The sequence below is a fragment of the Solea senegalensis genome, linkage group LG14, assembly GCF_019176455.1.
Source record: "Solea senegalensis isolate Sse05_10M linkage group LG14, IFAPA_SoseM_1, whole genome shotgun sequence".
NCBI lineage: Eukaryota > Metazoa > Chordata > Actinopteri > Pleuronectiformes > Soleidae > Solea > Solea senegalensis.
The window spans coordinates 19,796,692-19,818,468 of record NC_058034.1 but is presented as its reverse complement, the minus strand read 5'-3'; the positions used below and the strand labels follow the sequence as shown (position 1 = coordinate 19,818,468).

Below are 21,777 nucleotides of genomic sequence, written 5' to 3'. Positions count from 1 at the left end.
TACCGCGATGGAAACAGCAGTCTCTGAAAATGGCTTTTGTTTGTGTTTGGAATCAATTAGGGTTCATATGTATTTAGCAAAATGTGTCCACGGTGACATTGCCCTCCTCAGGACTCTCTGAGTATGACAGCAGACATGTATTTCCCAAAATGCCACACTGTAAGAATTATCTTAAAAGGTAGCAGAGAAAAAAATGCCCGGGCCACAGTGGATGAGGGTGCAGTTGTGTGACGGCTTCATGTGGCTGTAAATTATATTATTTTTTTAACGTGTGTATGAACTCAACTTTGCCAGGACTCAGACGCAGAGGTAGACTGATTCACTGGGCTTATATTTGCCAGTTTTGATTGATTTGCCATTTGTATTTGTTGTCATTTAACTGTTATATCCGTCTATGAATGCAAGGAACCGTCTGTCTTTTAATGACATAACTGTTTAACAGTTTGCGCGACAGACTTCAAACTTCAAACTTCAAAACGAGCCACTCCCCCCCCCCACACACACACACAGTACCGTCTGAATTATTTAAATCTGTTGTTATTTGTCATTGTTATTTTTTTTAAAAGCCTTGTTAAAAAAATTAGTGGATTTCGCTAAACTGAAATGCTAAAGTGCTCCTTTTTGAAACAACTAGGAAAAGTGTTTGCGTTTGTGTCAAGTGTGACTCGACTATTGACTCTCTCAGCTGCTGTAATCTGATTACACACGTGCTGTAATCTGATAACAACACCTGGTGTGACACAGACGAAGCGCTCACACGTGTGGTCCAGGTGTGAGTGCTGTCGCCGCCTCTGCTGCTGCTAAGGAAATAATCCGCTGAGCTTAAACACGCCATCGCCTCATCATCTACCTGCTACATCGTTTAATGTCAAGCAATCACACATGCAGCTTTTTTTTTTTTTTACTTCTTTTCTTTTTTTTACAAGTGCTACCAGCTGTACCATGATAAGTATGATCATTTCTCCATAATGTATTATTTATTATTCTTTAACTAAAGGCAAGGCACATAATGTGTTTCATGATATATCGTGCAAAATAGAAGTTCAACAACAGGGCAATTATTAAAATCCAAAAGGAACTAACAGACAACGATTCCCTGCACTGCCCTCTGTCGCAGTGTCAGAGAGAGGAGAAGAAAGAGTGGGATTGAGGAGAAGAAGAAGAAGGAGAAGAAGAAGAAGAGGTATTATTAGTTTGAGCCATGCATTCTTGAAGGTCAGCACAGCGACCAGGGGACAGCACCATGCAGTACAACAGCTTTAAGCCGGCTTTAACCCAAACCTTAAACCACAACCAGGAAAAGTGAGACACTAAGGGGCGCTGAGCGCTGTCGACTTTAACCTCGAACCCTGGGAGAGGACAAGGAAGACACACACACACACACACACACACACACACACACACCTGTGTTCAGACTGAACGCAGAGCAAACCTGGAGGTTTAAAGGCCTTTGCACGTCGACAGTGACGCAAACAAACGACACAAAAGTGCAAATAATTCAGAGATTATTGTCAACGTGACCTAATGCAACCGAGGAAAAACAATTATAATATCAATGCCAGATAGAGGTAGACCAATTATTGTGGCTGATATGATGTTTGCAGTTGGCATTGGCCAATTATTAATTATTAATCAGCCAATTATTAATTATTACAAGGCTACAGGAAGAGAATTATGGTGAAATGTGAATATTGTTTCAGAATTACAAGGAAAAAACTTTCCTCAGAAGTCTTACTTTTGAGAAAAAACATTTTTGTTTAATTTGTATGGAAGATGATTAGGTAGTGCCACATGTGGCATTGTTTTTGGAAACAAAATTAAATATACATACATGTCACTGCAGTGCAGACATTAAACCATTAATGCTGTTCAATAACTGGTTACTGAAGGGTTTTTTGTATTATTTGTTACCATCAACAGTTATGTAAGGAAATGTAATAAATATATGGACCAAACAAATTGGTACTGATTCAGAGAGAAAACCTTTAATCAGTCATGCTTAATGATCAAATACAGGTTTAAAAATATTGTAAATGTGCAAAGGAAAAAGAATAAGTGTCTGATGTGCAAAGGCCTTATTATTGATAAAGAGGGAAAATAAAGGTCTGATCCGATTAAACACACACATACACACAGTTTCCACACATGGAGCTGGTGAACGCGCTGGAAGCTTGTCAAACTCTTTTTAGGGTGGAAACGTTTGTGCAGCTGCTTCTTCTGTGTCTTTAAAGGTGTGTTTTTGTTTTTATTATTTTTCTTTTTGCTCTGAGTGAAAAAGAGCAGATCTAGAATTTCCTGTGATTCCAGCGACCTCAGCTCCGCTCCTCCATGCTCCAACCACAGCCGAAGTCAGTGGAATCATATTTAAAGACATTTGATCTCTGCAGGGCAGCTGGAAGACAACTTAAAGGTGCAGTGTGAAAAAATGTATCTTTCAGAAATTAAATATTATTATGCTTTTACTCCACCTGACAAGTAAGAACTCTTGTGTGTTTTTAACCTTTATGTTCCACAGGAAGTGCATTGCACTGTACTTTCACATATACTCTTAGATTTGGAAACAAAGGGTGTTCAGTTGGTTGCAATATGCTATTTCGCCCCTAGATGGCACTAAATCCTACACACACGCCAGTCTTTTAAAGCTGCAGTATGTAAGATTTAGGGGTACTTATTCTCCAGTGGCAAAAAAAATAATTTTACAGTGGCCCACGATGGACAAAACTAAACGTTTTTTGACTTGTGATGAGTTTTGACGCTAACTGAAGGCTACACGTATGCTTTCCGACACACTTGAAAACCTTTACACACTGAACCTTTGAGTAAGAATAAAACATGTAAGTGGTCACATCTCTGTGAGTTTGCCCGACGTTCAATCTGACCACACCTCAAAGACACAAGAAAACACAAGAAAACACAAGAAAACACCAGACCTGGAACTGAATCTAGAAGCGAAAATAAAAAAAATATATAAAACGTCAGTTACTAAAAAAAAGAAAAGTATTTTACTTTGTAATCACGGAAATATATATTTTTAAAAAAAGTGAATTTTACTTAATATGGGATTTTTCCCCCTCTGTGTCTGCAGATTATCGGCAACAATGAAAAAATTAACACGGTCGACAAAGTCAGAGGAAAAAAAAAGACTATAATTGGATCTTGAAACACATTAAATTGACCCAGTTACATAAAGACAACCTGTCTTATGTTAGTTTTAATGAAGTTTGTCGACCGCTTTGTTATTTTTTTTCACGGCATTAACTTCTGCGACGTTTCTACAGCAGGCGTCTCAAACTCAAATCACCTTGAGTACGTGTCTTTTCCGGTCAAGTAAAAATATTTTTGACGGAATTTCATTAAAAAAAAGGTGTCTGTTTTGTTATAGAGCTCAATAAAAATCTACATATATCACAAAAACAGACTGTTGGGCCAATGTAATTGATTAGGATGGGCCACATGTGGCCCTCAGGCCGTGAGTTTGAGACCTCTGCTCTAAGATGTCGTCATTAACACAGACAAAATGAGGCTAAAAATGCACAAAAAAGCTCAAAATGAATGAATCTATGGGAAGCCAAACTGGACAGGATATTGCTTTGCCTCTGACTTTCTGATTCTGACTCGACTCACTCGTCTGTCTCCGTGTGTCCAGCTCACCTCGTCTCTGCCTCAGTGCCGGCTCGGACCCTGGTGTCCACAGAACAGAACAGAAGAGGACAGAACAGGAGAGGACAGGAGAGGAGAGGACCGCCGGATTCTTTGTGCTCAATCCAAGTCTGTGTGCGCGCGACATAAAAACATTGTTAACTTAATCAGCCGCTCAATCTCTCCTCCTCCTCGTCCTCTCTAATCTACAAAAACTCCCGCCGCTGTCGTCCTCAAAGCAGAGCAGTGACACACACACACACACACACACACAAACACACAGTCACACACATGCACCACGTGCTACAATCTCAAACACACCCAGTTCAGCACATGATCCTGGTTTTTGTTTGTTCAAAGTCTTTCTCACTCCAAACGTTGTGCCTTTGGCTGCTTGGATTATTCTCCATCTGTCCTGACAGAGCGATGGAAGCAGCAGAGAAATTCTGCTGGAATCACCCGGGGTCAAAGACCGGGTTCCTCCACCCTCCGTCCCCGGTGTCCAGCTACAGCGTCGTGTGTGACGTGTCTCGAGGACGGATATAGCTCTTATATTCCACTATTACTCATTGTTTTTTTTTTGTTTTTTTTTCCGATTTAGAAACAAAGAAAAGAAGAAGTCTTAGAAACATGAGCCTCGCGAAGCAACGTAATGGTTTCAGCCTGATGATTGTCAATAAAAAAGACAACGCCTCCGTCTTTTTGGTGGTAAAAGAAGAAGAAGAAGTTTCAAAACCAAAAAAAAGTGCAAAGAAACTTTTACATATCAACAGCAGGGTCTCTCACGCTATGTTGGTTCAGAAAATAAGGGAGGCTTATTTGCATATATTAGAAGCAGCACCTGCAGCAGAGGAAGGAGGAGGAGGAGGAGGAGGAGGGTTTCATTCTGGAGGTTCAAGGACGGGGGGTGAGGTCCATGTCCAGCCCCAGAGCAGAGGCCTTTCACTGGGAGACCCACGGAGAACCAGGGAGCAAGGGAGGGGAGTAAAGGCTGACATCCATCCCAGGGAAACAGGCCTCGTCCTGGGCATGTGGTTCAGTTAGAGGCTCGTCAGTCAGGGTCTGGTTCTGCTCCGAGACAAAAACCCGGAACGTCTGCGTGAATCCACTGCTTTCTCTAGAAAAAAATCATCATCAGTGAGCGTTTGTGTTGGTCTGTAAAAATGTCTCCGTCTGTCCGTCCGCCCAGACTGTCTCTCACGCACACACACGTAAACGTCGCTCGCCGTACGTTTACGTGTGTGTGCGTCTCCGTGTGCTGCTGCTAAAGCGCGGAGTATATTTTTCCTTTGGCGACGTCTTGACAACATTGTTTCCCTTCATCCATGATGGAACGTCCACGACAGTCGGCCGTGCTCCACAGCGCCCTCAGTTGCCCAGATACCAGGACTGCAACACAGAGACACACATGGTGTAAGATAATGAAGGAACAGATGTACATGACTGATAATAATATGACTCTGTATTCTGTTGTCTCTGATAATAATCTGACTCTGTAATATGTTGTTTCTGATAATAATCTGACTCTGTAATCTGATGTCTATGATAATAATCTGACTCACATAATATAACTCTGTAATCTGATGTCTCTGATCACACTTACTATAATCTGACTCTGTAATCTGATGTCTCTGATCACACTCACTATAATATGAATCTCTAATCTGAGTCTCTGATCACACTCACTATAATCTGACTCTCTAGCCTGGCTCACAGTAATCTGACTGTCTCTGAAAGCTCTAATCTGTGACTCACACAGATGTATTTTGTCTAAATAGAAGACACATGAACAATGAACCTGTTTAGTTCTATTTATGAAAGTTTAAAACTTTATCAGAAAAAACAGCTCAGGAAAACAAATACCTATAACTTCATAAATATTGAAATAATTAAATTAATGTTATATTAATTAATATTCACATGTAAGAAGCAGAACATTCAGAAACCAGAAATTGACCCAATTGATCAATAATAAAAGTAGTTGCTATTGATTTTGTTATCCCATAATAATTAATTCATTGTTGCAGCCAAAGATTTATCATAACCATAAAGACTTGAACCTACATGAACTGAAACAGAAACCTTGTTTTTTGAGGTTATTGTTAAGTCTGTTTATTCACATAGAGTGGGCGGGGTTTATGAGCTATAGCACAATACCACAGTCGGCCACCAGGGGGCGATCCAGCTGTTTCACTTTTGAGAATCTGTCTTTACGTGACAGAAGTGAGTGAACTTTGACCTGATATTAACGACACACACTGATCTCAACATGAAGAATGAGGGAGAGAGAAAGAGAGAGAGAGAGAGAGAAAGAGGGAGGGAGACAGAGAGGGAGAGTGAGAGAGAGAGAGGGAGAGAGTCATGACTCAGTGGTATTAGTAGAACACTTTCTGGGGCAGTGGAACTGCAATGCAGCACAATCCAAAGTTAAACCACAGGACCCAGCTCAGCTCTACTATACTATACCATACTGTTGTGTTCTGTTCATGTGCAGAACCTCATCATCACAATCATCATTAACCAGGGAGTCATATAAGTCATCAAAATATCTCTGCTGACTTTGTCACCTCACAGAAACACGTGTCATGAAAATGAAGTTTCAAATCATATCAAATTCAGTGTGAAGTCTGAGAGGTGATGAGAAACTGGATGTATGTTCCTAACATGCTGAAGAATCTATGAAGAATAGGTTCAGTTCTGTCATTGATTCTCCTCAGTCTGACGTGAAATTGGCACGAACTTCACGTGAACTGGACGTGAACGTGACCGTTTTTAAACAAACATACTAACCTGGGCTTGGTAGAGTCCACCTGGGTCTCGGGGGGTGACTCCAACAAAGGAGGAGCGACTGGCAGGGGGAGTTCCAGGGGCCGAGTATGCTGAGGGTGTTTGTGGTGACAACATAAAGTAAGTCTCAGTAAGGCTCTCACAACGTCACGTGACTGATTCACTTTCATGAGGCACAAGTTTTAAATTGAATAAACAAAACAAAACACAGGAGCTACAACGACACCAGTCACGGATTTAACCTGTTTGCTACAACTATAATCTGATTCTTTGACCTAACTCACACTTATCTGACTCGCTAGTCTAACTCACCTTGATATGCCTATTTGACATAACTCACACAAATCTGACTCTAATCTGACTCACACTAATCTGACTCTCATATATGACTCACCTTGATCTGCCTATTTGACATAACTCACAGTAATCTGACTCACCTTGATCTGCCTGTTTGACATAACTCACACAAATCTGACTCTAATCTGACTCACACTAATCTGACTCTCATATATGACTCACCTTGATCTGCCTATTTGACATAACTCACACTAATCTGACTCTCGAATCTGACTCACCTTGATCTGCCTAATTGACATAACTCACACTAATCTGACTCTATAATCTAAATCATTCTAATCTGACTCCCTCTAATATGGCTTTCTGAACTGACCCTCTTATTTGATTCACACTAATCTGACTCTCTTGGATATAATTCACTCAGATCTGACTCATTCTGATCCAAATCCTTCCGATTTTACTTTTTCTAATCTGACTCTCTCTAAATTGACTGCTCTAATTTGATTATCACTTGACAAGTGTGTTTTTAAACGTCACTTAGTCTATAGTTGTTTTATTTTCTCCCAAGGACACAGTCAGATTAAATCTGGGAGTTATTCCAGATTGTGGATTTGCCAAGTCTTTGACAAATGTCTCTAATCCATTGATACAACAGGAACCTAATGAATGAGAACATAAAGGTTCAGGTTCAGGTTCAGGTCCCTCTCCTGTTTCCAGGTTCTTTAATTCTCTGCTTTGGATCAGGTTGTCAGCAGTGGTTTCCATGGGGATGTTGGGTAAAGATGTTGTGACATCACAAAACAAGATAATCATGGGGGATGACACTAGGGCTACAACGATTAATAATGAGTTTGAATGTTTAATAAAATAAATAAAACAGGTTTCTCTCATTTTTCAGCTTCTTAAATGTGAATATTTTCTGGTTTCTTTGCTTCATGTAAGCAAGAAATTGTTAAAAATGAAGAACATCATCATTTTCAACACTTTCTAACAATTTATGACATTTTATGTACCACACAACTAAATCGATAAATCAAGAAATCAGTCGGCAGATTAACAGATTATGAAGATAATCATTAGTTGCAGCCCTTCACAGGAGACAAGTGCAGTATTTTTCCATCTTCCTGTGCATAAATCCTAATTATCCTTTCATCTTAAAGCTGTAGCACGTCATTTTAAATATAAGTGACTGTCATTCTGTTACGTTCAGATCGTGCTGTTGTCACACAATGTTAGATAGATTAAATCAGATTAGATTAGAATAGACTTTATTGATCCCACACTGTGAAATGTGTTTGAAATTCACATGTTGCAGCAGTTAAAGGACAGAGAATAGAAATCAGTATAGTACTTCTCAATATAGAGGTGTTTAGTTCTTGCACTAAGAAAGTTAATCGTTTTAAGTCATGATTTATGAACACAGGGCCGAAGCACATTGCGCTAGTAAAGCGAGAAATGGCTGCAGGTGGTTAAAGTGTGACTGAAAATGCCAGTGTTTGAGTTTCAGATCAGGATTCTACTGTGAATTAGGAACAATAAGTAGAATTTGGAACTATATGTAGAATTTGGAACTTTAAGTAGATTTTGGAATTATAAGTAGATTTTGGAACTATAAGTAGGATTTTTACGTCTTTTTAACTGATCTACAGGTGGACATTGTTTGCTTTGATTCTTGTGTCGGACATCGCGCTCATGACTCTTCAGTGACGACACTCTCTGACCAATCAGTGGCCTGCATTCTTTTGACGTCACATTTTAGCATCGGCTCAGCTGAACCTCATCGGAGCAGGAACTAAAAAAACACCAGGTACAAGGTTCTATCACTGATGGAGAAGCAAATAAAACGAGTTGTGCTAGAACTATGTAGTGGAAAAGTAAATAAAGTGAGCTTGAGAAGAATGTAAATGCAACTCTTCGTCTACTTTATGATCACGAGCACTTACTGGGTGACGTGGGGGAGTTGGCTCCCCCGTCAGAGGAGGTGGTGGTAGCCTTTGACTCTGAAGGCAGGGTCGACCTGGGGAGGGAGGCGGGGTTAGGAGCCAGGGAGGAGGTGGGTCCAGGCGGTGCCAACATCTGAGAGGAAATGTAGTGACTGGGCACTTTAATCTGGCTGCTGCCATTCAACTGTGGAATAAACAAACAAACAAACATGAGCTCCAGCACTGTTACGCTGCGTTCCTTTTTCCATCGGAACCCGGAAGTCAGATCTGGGAATGATGTCACCCCGGAGTTTACCGGAAAAATTGGGAAAAACAGGACTATGTGTGCGACAGATTTACTGTGAAACAAATACAACAGCAGTGCGAGCAACAGTCAAAGTAGCAGTGTTTGTACAAGTGGCAGCCACCTTGGAATCCCATGTCAGGGTTGGTAAGGTTGCTCCGAGTTTCCGAGTTGGAAATCCGAGTTCAGGAGGCATTCCGAGTTCCGACTACAAATGGAATACACCGTTAGGTTACACGAACTTTAGTCCTCAAGTAAAGTGAAAGTGTTTCCCATCATCCTCTGAAACGTAAGAGCTATGATTATGTAGCAGCAGCTCGTAGAGTACAGTTTAAGCTCCACTACGCTTTTCCGTATAAACATGCATTAACACGCTACGCTTAGCGGGGACATGCCCTCTTTTCAGCGTGGTAGTATCAGGGATTTTCCTGTTTGTTTACATTCCAATCCAAGTCCTCTTGCTGTTTATGAGCTTTTAAATGTTTACTTTTTTAAGATGAAAAATCAGTCAAATCAGCCGCGTCGTCAGTCGGCCTGGATTTCACTGCGTTATTTTCACCCAACCAACTACTTTTCTCCTTCCCCGTCAATATTCAAGCTTAAAGCGGCTTCTCTGAGAATATGAGGTGTATTTTACAAATATAAACAAAGATATTGCACATTTTTACACTTTCTTTGTATGCAGATGACACACACTAGTACATTGGCAATAAAACTGACAGGTGTTATTGGGTTTGTTCTTCTTTCAGTGAAAGAAATAATAATGATTTAAGTAAACGAGAAGAATTGTCCCTGTACTCACTGAGCTGGGGGTTTGATTGGCGGGGTCACAGGCCAATGAGACGAGGTCTTTCAGAGGGTCCTGGGCCAAGTGAGGAGGGTAGCGGATCGCTCCGTGAGGGAAATAGGAGGAGGACGGGAAATGGAGGGATGAGGAGGGGTGGGTGCTCCGAGACAGACCTGGACAGAGATGAAGAGAGAGACGTCACATGTTTCTGTGTGTGGATGCGTGCATTTTTATGACTGTGAAGAAAAACTCTGGAAAAAGTGTGCGTGTGATACTGACCACTGTGAACTGCTATGACTGGCCGGTGGTGCTGAGTGAAGGATCCCATTCTTGGTGAGTCTTCCTGGGGAGACGGACTGTCCAGCTCTGCTTTCTTCACTGGAGGAGACAACCCTTAAAACACACAAAACATTTCAGTCGATACGTACATAATGGTGAATTATGGTCTGTTTTTGTGGTCTGACAGCAATTATTTCTGGATTTTGCACCCAGTGAAATAAACTTTTTAAAGGACCAGTGTGAGATTAAGATGAATTATTGCCATTTGGTAGAAATTTAATATAAAATAATTATGCAGATTTTTTTGTGCGTAAAATCAGCAAATTGTGTGATTTATTGTTTTCATTAATATTTACACAGACATCTTTAGAGTTGAGTCTTGATAACTGAAGGCCACTGTAGGTTCCTCTACATGTGTGGAAGAGAAGAATGAGATGTAGATGTGTATGTGTGTATGTGGCCTTTAAATGCAGAGTGTACAGTGTCGTCTCTTACCTCCTTCCATGTCATCAGTCCAGTTTCTGGAGCTGCTGGCAGGAGAAGACGGCGAGTGGTAATACTCTCCTCCAGGACTGTCAGCCTCCTCCTCCATGGAGCCAGACTTATGTCGTTTACTCCTGCACACGCAGAGAGATATTTTAATTATTTTCTAACATAATAAGAGACATTTATATTAGAGAAAGTGCTTTGACAGCTGATGTCAATGAGAGTAAAGAATGAAGAATGTTGTTTGTAGAGATTATTGTGCACAAATTAATCTTTTTCAACTGTATTTTGTAGTTTTTGTGTGTTTTATGTTCATAAAGTTGGCAGATTTTTGGGATCAGGTTATAGATTAGATAAGATTGGATAGATTAGATTAAATAGAAACTTAATTAATCCATTTAGGGAAGTTATCTTTGGTGAAATTCAGGTGCCAGAAGTAGGTGCCAAAATTAGCAAGACACAAAGAGGCGGAAATCATAGAAGAAAGTAAATGAAATTAAAATCATCCGACATCAAAAATTATAGAGCAATAGAAATGTGTAAAATATCTACATTTTGGAGACCAAAACCTGGTCCTAGTAAGGCAAGAACCTTTTTTTTGAGGAACTGGATATTTTGAGGGCTAAGATCTGAATTGTGGTTAGGTTTAAGGTTAAGGTTAGACATTTTTGTTTAGCTTGTCCAAATGAATGGAAGTCAATGAAGAGTCCATACATGGACAGCTGCATGAACCTGTGTGTGTGTGTGTGTGTGCGTGTGTGTATTTACCCGCTGGATGAGGTGCTCGCCAGTGATCGTCTCACACTGACTGGCTGGTTGACAGACTGGTTGAGGTCATAGGCCAGATGACCCTGGAGTTCCCCCACAGAGAAACTAGGTCCTACTCCTGTGACCACTGGAGCTACACACACACACACACACAAAACACATAAAAACTGTGGTTATAAACTACGTTGCGACAGCTTTAAAATTGTATTTATTTTACATGCTTTTATTGTGAAATGTAAGCATGCTCAGGGTAGAATGAGGGACAGTATACGTGTCAGATACTGTGTATTCAGTCTGGCAGGTTCTGTGATTTCAGTATAATTGTCTATTTCTCTGTCATTTTCCTGCCAACATGGAACAAAAAAGACTTTTACTTTTTCGGGCAGGGGGACTGTGGGCCATGTGATGAACAGAAAGTAACACTTACTTCTTGAGACTTGGACCAGCTCAGTGACACTGAAAACTCCTGATGTCACGAAACTCTCCTGGAACTCTGGACCGTCTGTGGAAACACGACAACGGTCAGACACAGAATCAACCAACCACTGGTTAGAGGACATTTAGTGAAGGTGAGGACATTTTGTCTGGTCCTACTTTAATTTTTATGGTATTGTTGCTGATATTCTGGGTTATTGGATTAAATGTGCAGATTAGGCCAAAATAAAACGAGAACTTCAGTGCATTCCTTTTCTGGCCACTGATTTTGAGGAGAAAGAAACCAAAACAAATATTCATTCATCCCTTCATTCATTCATGGTTAAGGTAAGGGACTAAGCAATGTAAAATGACTACGATTAGAGTAAAGCAGTTATAATTGCATTTATATACGTTACATAACTATTTGTTATGATGAATTAATCCTTCCGTTACTTGCTCTGTTAATAGATTTAGTCATTTTGTTCATAAAAATGGTCAAAACAAGTTGATTCATGTGTTTTTGTGAACTTGAAAATCATCAAATGTTTAGTCCACAGACCACAGATATTCACTTTTATTGGTCTGTTTGTTATAAAGGAGCAACAAATAAAACTATTCACTATTGACATTTAAAAGGCTAAAAAACTAAAGAGTTAAATAAAATTGATGGCTGAGTAATTAATGGATTCACTCGTGCAGATCCGGTCCATTGAGTTCATTCATGGTGGCATAAAATAATGGAGCCTTTGTTTGGTCTCAGTACAAAGTTTTTTTAATCAGAAAATCGTGTTCTCTCCGTTTCTTTCTTCTTCCAGAGCTGGTTTTGTTTTTGCGTCGTCAAACACTATAATCACGCCAAGAATCTCTCACAACAGGAATTCACTCTCTCAGCACAAAAATGAGAGGCTTTTGAACACAATGTATTCATAATGTTTTTTTAAAAATGAAATGATTCTTGTTGTTATGACATGTGTCTCTTATCACTGATGTCCACTGTTTTCGCTCTGTGACAGAGACAAAATAACCAGCAGGTGTTTTTAATGTGGTTCACTTGAGCTGGTGAATCAGTGAGCACACTGAGATCCACTGTCTGCAACAATTCATTGATTCATAATTTATTACTACATTATTGACATAAATAAAAACTATTTATTTGACATTTCCTGGTTTATGAGCAACTATGGTTTGTTGACGTTGTAGGATATCATTAGTTATCTCACTTTGAGGGTTTGTCATCATTTTGTGACATGTTTACACAGCATATTAGTTCCCATTATCACCATAATACAGTGTAGGGTCTGCAAATCACTAATGACTTCACTGACTCTTCTGTAGATATTACTACAACATCTTTTTAGAGGGAAAAACATTTTTTCATAATTTCTGGGTATTTTATTAAAAATATTTGCTAATATCGTCATCTTAATACAGTGTAGTGTGTGTTTTATTCCAAATATTATCACCATAATATAGTAAAGTGGGTTTATAATCATTTTAAACTTCACTAGTCCTCCTGTGGATTATACTACATCTTTTTCATAATTTCTGGGTATTTTATTCAAAATATTTGCTAATATCATCATCTTAATACAGTGTAGTGGGTATATAGTCACTTTAGCCTTCAGTTATCCCCTGTAGATTATACTACAACATCTATGTATTGTTTTTCTTCATAATGCTGCGAATATTGGGAATGTTTTATTGGGAATGAAAAATGTTTACCCATGGTGGTGGTTCGACTGTCTTCCTGATCAGAGCCGACACCAGTGCGACCGGGACTGCTGCTCTGCTCTGCCTCTGGACACACAGAGACACAGAGAGAGAGACAGAGAGACAAAGAGACAGAGAGTAAAAACCAGGACATTTTTAAAATGATGTTATTCACTGATTAACTTTAATACAAACATATGCCTGTTACATTCACATCACACAAGGCTGATTCCTCAGTTTAGATCTTGTGTCGCCCGGTGACATTCCTGCACTGGATTTGTTTTAATGTCAAGACAAAACGTAGGCCACAGCAACACTGAGGGGAACAGGCGGGAGTTTGACTAGAAGTGTGAATTCTACTCCTGTTGAATTCTAAACACACCCCGTCCCTGCTCTGCTGCTGTATACACACAAATGCTCCCTCAGTGAGGTCTGATAGTTTTAAGATGAAGAACGCTACATTGCTCCACTACATTTCCTCTAACTGTCTAAGTTACTCAAACAAACCAAACAAAATCAGAAGAAGAAGAAGAACAAGAGCTAGTATTATGGTCTGTATCTATATAGAGCTTTTCTAGTCTTGATGAACTGCTTTACACTATAGTTTTCACCCATTCACACATCTTTCTCATTCACCTTCACATGCTGCAACATGAGGTTAAGTGTCTTTACTCAAGGACACTTTTATAATCCTTTTACTTTTACTTCTATGACTTTTGATACTTAACTACAGTAAATGTCATAAACGTTAAGACTTTTATTAGAGTAATATAGAGTAGTATATGATACTCAAGCATCACCTTTAAGTTTACTTTAAACAAGACTGGAAATTCTGTTTCATCATTTCTGTTCACAAAGAGGCAGAAAAATAAAATAGTAGCTTTAAAGAGTGCATCCAACAATATTCTTATTCTCATTCCTACTCATGCGAGTTCAAACGACAGCAGATCTGATTTGTCCTCTGACTGAGTGTAGAACTTGTGTATTTTTAATCAGAAACTCCTGTTTTTCTTTTCATGTCAAACTTGTTTTTCCTCCATTTCTCCTTCATTTCTCTTGCTTCAGCGCTGGTTTTACTTTTTACATTGTGTAACTTCATAATCTTGCCAAGAATCTCTCAGAGGAAGAAGGAGAAGAAGAAGAAGAAGAAGAGGCACAATAAAGGCTTTAGAACAAAATATATTCACATGTTGGTGATGAAACAGAGCCAAGAACTTTCTGAGGCTTATGTTAAAACTGTTGAGGGCTTATTTATCTATAAGAAACATCATTCAGGGTCACCCACCCACACACACACACACACACACACAATTTTTTTTTCCACCTCAGTTTTTCTGAATTCATAAGATAATTTTCCCGAAAAAAAAGTATTGGCTGAGTTTTCTTTTTTAATGAATGAGATAAGTTTTTCCATCCATCATCTACCGCTTTATCCTCCACCAGAGGGTCGCGGGGGGTGCTGTGCCAATCTCAGCTGACATAGGGCGATAAGCGAGGTACACCCTGGACAGTTCGCCAGTCCATCGCAGGGCCACACAGAGACAAACAACCATTCACTCTCACACTTATCATCAACTTAGGGAGTCCAATTTACCTAATCCCCATCTTACATGTTTTTGGACTGTGGGAGGAAGCCAGAGAAAGCCGGAGAGAACCCACACAGGGAGAACATGCAAACTTCATGCAGAAAGGCCCTTGTTCCAACCAGGGCTCGAACCCGGGTCTTCTTGCTGCAAAGGCAAGAGTGCTAAGCACTACACCAATCGTGCAGCCCGAGGTAAGTTTTTAAATAAGATAATTATTCCAGAATTTTCCCCTCAATGAGATCTAGATCTTCTTGTAAGTATGTTCACTCTTTTTTTTTTTCAAGAAATAAAATTTGAAAAAATCTCATCAACCTTTTCTAATCACAAATAACATTTTCCAGTCATAAAAACAAGGTAGGGGAGAGAGTATAAGTTTAAAAATAACATAAAAATAGAATAAAAAACTTGCCGTTGCACGAGTATATTGTTTGAAAAAGAGTTGCATATCGTTGTGTATTTTGGAGAGAGTGAATGACCTTGACAAAGAGGTCTGCTGCTGCTGCTGCTGATTGTATTGACCTATATCGCCTCCCTGAGGACAAAAGGTTGAACAGCCAGAAGTCGGTGTAGTATCTGATTCAGCTAAATTGTCTAGACTGTGTTAGAGATGTGCATTGAGAAGTAAACAGGAACTTCCTCATGAGAGAGTTGACTTTGCATCACCTACAATCTGGGCACAACAGAAGTCTGTATGCCAGACCTGAAAACAATGCTCGTAAAAGAAGCGCAGATGCTTCCTGTGTTGACTGAATGGCACCAGTGTCAAAACCTGAGCACTCTAAGATGTACGATCGTGAGAATGTATAGAATGAGCTGACACAACTTGTTTCCCAGGAAAAGGGGGAACCGTTAAATGTGGGGTTTAAAATAAGGATGTTAGAGAAACCCTTAAAAGTAGGAACCTGCTCCTGCGCAGGCAGAATTGTTCAGAGATTCGGCAAGAACATTCTCCCAAGATGCTGCAGCGCTCGGTCTGATGCTTGACTTAACCAAATAAAATCCCTTTTGTTCGGTACAAGTCTTGTGTCAGAGGGGTTCTTTCTACAACATGAACTCATCACCTATCATTCGTAAGAAGAAGGAAGCCTGACAAAAACGACATCGGCCATTTTGGAAAAACAAAAACTCCTCCTCGCACGTTTGAGCTCGCCGGGTCAAACTCAGTCCATTTATTCTCGACAGGTTAATGATTAAAAGTTGTCAAAGCATTTTCTCTACATCAAAAGGCGTGGCCTCAGGGCCTCCGACAAAATTGATGTTAAATGGCAGGAAAACAACTTTAAAATTCCACTTTTTTTTAACGTAAACAGAACACCATGAAATTTCTCACAGTCATCGAATATGATAAGTCATTATATATTTATTTGGTCTATTATTATTACTATAATATATATAATATATATTGGTATTGCTTTAATGAGTTCTCAGGACAAGAGCAGTCAGAGAAATCACTTTTTTCTGATCTTTCAAAAATCCACCTCTGAAGATAAATAAGTGTGTTTCCATGCGTCAGTGTTATATTATGTTTGTACAAATGTTGAACTTACATTTAAAAGCACACACACAATTACTGTGAACCAGGCTGCACTTAAACTACTTTCTGCTACAGCTAAAGTAAACATGACCAAATCCAAACCTACAATTTGTCTGCAGGGTGTAAGCAGTTTGTGAAGCGGGGGAAAAAGTTCAGGATAAATGTAATAAACACACGTGATCATATCATCACATCCTGATGTTTGTGTCGTGTTCTTGTGTTTGAGTAAAGTTTAATGTCTAATTCAACAGACCGGAAACATCTGAACACACACATTCATCTCCTCCAGAGAGATTTGTGTCAATACACATTTTAATTTAATCATTCAGAAATATTGCATTTTATTGTTTGAAAATACAATTGTTCTTTGCGCTGTGGTTTTTTGTTTGTGGGCGGTCCTTAGGAAGCTGCCTGCTGATTGGCGACTGAGTTTGGAGCGACAGCTCAATGGACCGGAAGTCGTCACAGGCTTGGAGTCGCTGTCTGTCTGGAACTTGTTCCCTGTCGACATCCAACAAAATAATATAATATAAATATCTAACGTTTATAATCTGACAAACGGGAAAAACTTGGGGGAACGAGTTCCAGACGGACAGCGACTAAATTTTATTTTCAGACATTTTGTGGACCAAACAAAAACTTCAGTACTCAAGAATCAAGAAATCAAGTTTGACCTAATTAATCTTCTTTCGGCTTCTCCCACTAGGGGTCGCCACTGCGGATCATCCGCCTCCAACTTGTCTTCTTTGTTGCATCAACTGTCTTCATTTCCTCCTTCACAACATCCATGGTCACCTTCTCCATGGTCGTCCTCTTTTCTCTCCAAACCGTTGAATCAGAGCTGTCCTTGGATTATGCTTATTTCTAATCCTGTCCATCTTGGTCACTCAATAAAAATCACGGCCTCTTCAGCGCTGTCACATCAAGCACCGCCTGAATGCTCCTGGATGTAACAACTGTTTTTGTCATTTGTCAAAACCATAGCTAAAGGCGAGTGAACTTTAGATCACTGTGACTCGAGACAAGCTCCGACACAGAAATACAGAACGTGCGGGGGGGGGCGGGGAGTTGACTTGGAGTCAGACACGCCCGGACGCACTCTGGATTTAAATCAGCGGCCACTGGTGCCGTAGCATGCGAGCAGTGCTGTGCCATTAAAGCGTTGCCTCATTTTGTGAGTGAGTGAACCTCCCACTGCTCCTGCAGCCGCAATATAAAACCCAGATGCGCTGTGTTTTCCTTCAGCTGTTTTTGGACGGGACTCTTAGTTACATTAAACATATTTATACAAATGGTTTTCAAAGGACCAATGAGAAACAGGTTCAGCAGCAGCAGCTCTGAATTTAACTGTAAAATCGTTTTAAAATGCCCTCTGAAAACATTCTACAACCACCATGACAACATGAAGCTTCTTCATACTGTATTCTCCACATGTTTTCAAATTTGATTTGAACAATAACGCCTCTGTGGGATTGTTTGGGAAACACTTTCTTATTCTGGTTCAGTTTCCTGTTTTCGTTCATGAGGGAACAAACTGAAACAAATAGTGAGATTTTTGTGAAACAAGTAACGTTCCTGATTTTTGTTCCAAAATTAAATCATAACATCTAACGCAGGCATCTCCAAAGTCCGGGCCACGGGCAGATAAAATGTATTTATTTAAGGCCAGGGAATGACTGGGACACAAGATGGGCCGTGAGTCCTGGGTTCACAAACCCACCTGTGACAGACAGATTCATGCATTCACCTCCTATTATGATATCTGACTCCAGATGTGAAAGAAAGGCAGAATTGTTTCATTTGTCTGAAGACACTAATGTGTCATCAAAGAAAATATTAAAGTTTTAGTGAATTAGATTAAGAAAAATAGGTTATTGGGCTTTTACCCAGAGGGTTGCTGGTTCAAATCCCTCAACAGATGAAGGGCTAGAGTGCCCCTGAGCAAGGTAACCAACCCCTATTGCTCCCCAGACATAGAGTGCTCAAATGAGTGACATTTGAGCACTACAACATTAATTCTGTAAATGAAGGGTAGATATAATCAGCTGCACTCTCCTTACATTAATGCTTCATTGTTATTTACAAAAAGTTATCAAAAATGACCACGTATGATCAAATAAACATAAAAAAACAAGCTCTGAGCTCGTCCTCGGTGTGGAGTTTAGTGCTGAGTTCAGCGTTTTCAGCACTGGAAAATTATTGTTCACGTTTCTAAATAATGAAGCCATGGAACTTCCACTAATAATTATATAAGGGCTGTAAATTTAATGCATTTCTCAGCACCGTCGCCAAAAAAACACAAAGCAAATCAAGCGCTCTTCTGAACCCCTGCCTGACTGTGACTGCATGTGGGGCTGCTTTTATATCTGTATCTGAAAAACTCTACACAGCAACAAGTGGCTCCGTAGCGCAATGGATAGCGCATTGGACTTCTAGGTATGACAAAAGAGATTCAAAGGTTGTGGGTTCGAGTCCCACCGGAGTCGCAGTTTTTAATAGCTGTCAAGTGGAAAGCCATTGGGATGATTCAAAATCCCCGGGAAGAAAAGAAGAAATGTTAGGTTAAATGTTAATTGCACTGTGAAATAAAATCTAAATCAAATTCAATGGGAGCTGCTGTTGCTGCTCTATGCAGCTCCAAGTAACACAACGTTACAAGACAGAAAAACAGAATACATTGGTGGTGAAAGACGGGCAGACAAATGTAGGTCATAGAGAATGCAGTGTCTTGGTAAGTCCACAGGGGGCGATAGACAGTCAACTTTATTTATAAAGCACATTTAAAAAAAAAAACTGCAGTTGAGCCCAAACCCACTGAAAAGGCTCGATCTTGATGTGGGAACATCCAGGAGTGACTGAAAAATCCCAGGTACAACTTTTAACTGGGTCAGCTGCATTTTTAACCTTGAACCTTACTGTCCACAACACTGTGTTTCAAGTGTAGATAGACATTTAAACAGTAAGAACAAATGTGCGTAACTGTGACTATATTAACGCAAGCAGCTCTTTTAAACACAGGAAGTGTCTTCTCAGCTGCTTCCTTACAGTTAGCCTGGTTAGAGAATCAAATCTAGGTCTGATCACTGGTCTGAGAGACGCAGCAGCAGCAAAGCTAAAAATAACACAGCAGCCCACATCAACACTTTTAGTATGAAGTGCTGGCACACATGCACACCATGATCTCAATTCACTCGTTCATTCATTCATTCATTGTCTACTGCTTTATCCTTGCACATAAGGGCCATGAGGAGCTGGAGCCACCGAAAGTTGGGGGTCACACCGTGGACAGGTCACCAGTCCATCACACGAACAACACAACACGTGACTGGGATTGTCATACATTAACATCGACGCTCAATTTAGAGTGTCAAATTCACCTGTGCATGGGTCTTTCTGCTGCAAGGCAGCAGTGCAAGTCCCTATTCCACCGTGTAGCCCGAGTACTCATCTCACACAAGGCAGAGTAATGGATGGTTGGGTACCTTGCTCAGGGGCACACCAGCCATTGCCCTGTCCCAGGATTTGATCTCGAAACCCTCCGGGTTACAGGTGCAATTCCCTTCCATGTGACCATTGGCTCCCATTAAAAGCTGCAACTCCAGTGGGACTTGAACTCACAACCTTTGAATCACCTAGAAGTCCACTGCGCTACGGTGCCTCTGAATAAACTAACATTTAGTCCTCATTTCCTGCAACTACCTGATACTTACACCTTAACTTGGCACAAACATAAAAACATGAATCAATAATTTTACTGTCATTCCTGCCACTTCTGTCAGAATGAGTGTTTTCACTGTGCGTGTTTTAATCCGTTTGACAGCACATTATTGACAGATCCATCTTACCTCTCTCCTGGACGTAGTACGCGAGGTAAAGGTCGAGCTCTTTGACGGAGACGGAGATGTGTCGAGGCTGGACGCAGAGCAGCGGGTTGGAGCACTGGCCTCCCTTCACGAGCCGCTCTCCGTCTGTGCTTTCCAGTGGGATTCCTTTAAACAGGATCACCATCACCAGGTCCAACCTCCACACCTGCACAAAGACAGAACTTGTCACTACAGACAATAAAGGGTAAACGTGACAGTTCCCCTTCCCTTCACATACTTTCACACACAGCCATCAACACATACTTGAACGAGAATTTCAGATTAAAACCATGACAAAACCTCAAAGCATCACAAACATTTGGCCTAATATCTCAAAAGAATTCTTCACCACTGAGTTCGTACGCCGACTTTTTTACCAATAACATCGGATAATTGTGTAGAATCAACACACTAACGAACCACAGAGGGCGCGAGAGCGGAAATTACAAAGTAGCCATGAGAATATGGTGCGTGTGATGTTGTCATTAGATCAGATGATACTGTAGCCTGTTGTTGAAACCAGATGTCTGTCTGTCCTTCACTAATAATCCAATTACGCGACGTCTGAGCTGCAGAACAAACACGTGATGGAGACTCAGAGGGGACTGCTGCAGCTGTGACTAACAGCGATAGTTAAAGATCAAGATAAGCGTAAATCACCGTCCATCAATGGTTACAGTAACAACTGATCGTGAATGTGTCACACTGTCAGTGATAGCAATGACACGTGCAAGTGTCTGGATTAAAGCTCTGCTGACTGTACAAGAACAGACAGATTAAGTAGGTAAGTGCTCATGTCAATTTGTTAACTGACAACACATGCATGGGTGTGTTTCTTGTATTTGTCGTCATAAACACTGATCTGGTCAGGACCAGTAGTCCTCATGGAGATCAAAACCTGGTCCTGAAGAGCAACCCTGGTTAAGTTTAGTGCTAAAATACGGCTAAGAAGAGAAGTTTCCTTTTGCTAATCTTCGCAACGGTCCTGACTGATGCACACAGGCTGCAGCAGGAGAGGACGTGGACGTGTGTCTATGTCACAGCAGCTGAGATTTTGGTCGTAACTACAGAGAAACGATCAGAAGGAAAACCACACGTGTCTTTTATTCACTGCTCTGCTTGTGGCGTAACATCTGAAAAAGAGGCACGTAGAAGAATTTCTGGTGTAACACCAACAAATCTGCTGACTCTGTTAGTTTCACCAGAGGTAGCAGTTATCGGGATCACATGATCACATATCAGGTGATCGCAAGACTATCGTGGTCATGTGAGACTATTGTGGTCACGTGAGACTATTGTGGTCACGCAGGACTTTCACAATCACATAAGACTATCGTGGTCATGCAAGACTTTCACAATCACATTAGCCTATCATGGTCATGCGAGACTATCGTGGTC

General features: G+C 40.4%; 1 protein-coding gene and 1 non-coding gene across 6 annotated transcripts in view; one reads left to right on the top strand and one right to left on the bottom strand.

The window, feature by feature from the left end:
* Positions 1–849: 849 nt before the first annotated feature.
* Positions 850–21,777, bottom strand: part of nfic (nuclear factor I/C) — a 36,317-nt gene continuing 15,389 nt past the window's right edge. For 2 of the 5 annotated variants that reach the window (XM_044043640.1, XM_044043637.1), the window contains exons 4-13: positions 20,362–20,545; positions 13,409–13,483; positions 11,697–11,771; positions 11,270–11,402; positions 10,511–10,632; positions 10,016–10,129; positions 9,752–9,909; positions 9,074–9,157; positions 8,667–8,850; positions 850–5,028 (exon numbers count right to left, since the gene is read on the bottom strand). In XM_044043640.1, coding sequence (XP_043899575.1) covers positions 4,904–5,028; positions 8,667–8,850; positions 9,074–9,157; positions 9,752–9,909; positions 10,016–10,129; positions 10,511–10,632; positions 11,270–11,402; positions 11,697–11,771; positions 13,409–13,483; positions 20,362–20,545 — 1,254 coding nt within the window. In that variant the 3' untranslated portion in view covers positions 850–4,903. Of the gene's footprint in view, positions 5,029–6,429; positions 6,519–8,666; positions 8,851–9,073; positions 9,158–9,751; positions 9,910–10,015; positions 10,130–10,510; positions 10,633–11,269; positions 11,403–11,696; positions 11,772–13,408; positions 13,484–20,361; positions 20,546–21,777 lie in introns of all 5 variants that reach the window. The other 3 variants (XM_044043638.1, XM_044043642.1, XM_044043641.1) reach the window with 3 other exon arrangements.
* Positions 18,915–19,002, top strand: trnar-ucu. Its single transcript is given in 2 exon segments — positions 18,915–18,951; positions 18,967–19,002. It is a non-coding gene; the product is annotated as a tRNA-Arg (tRNA).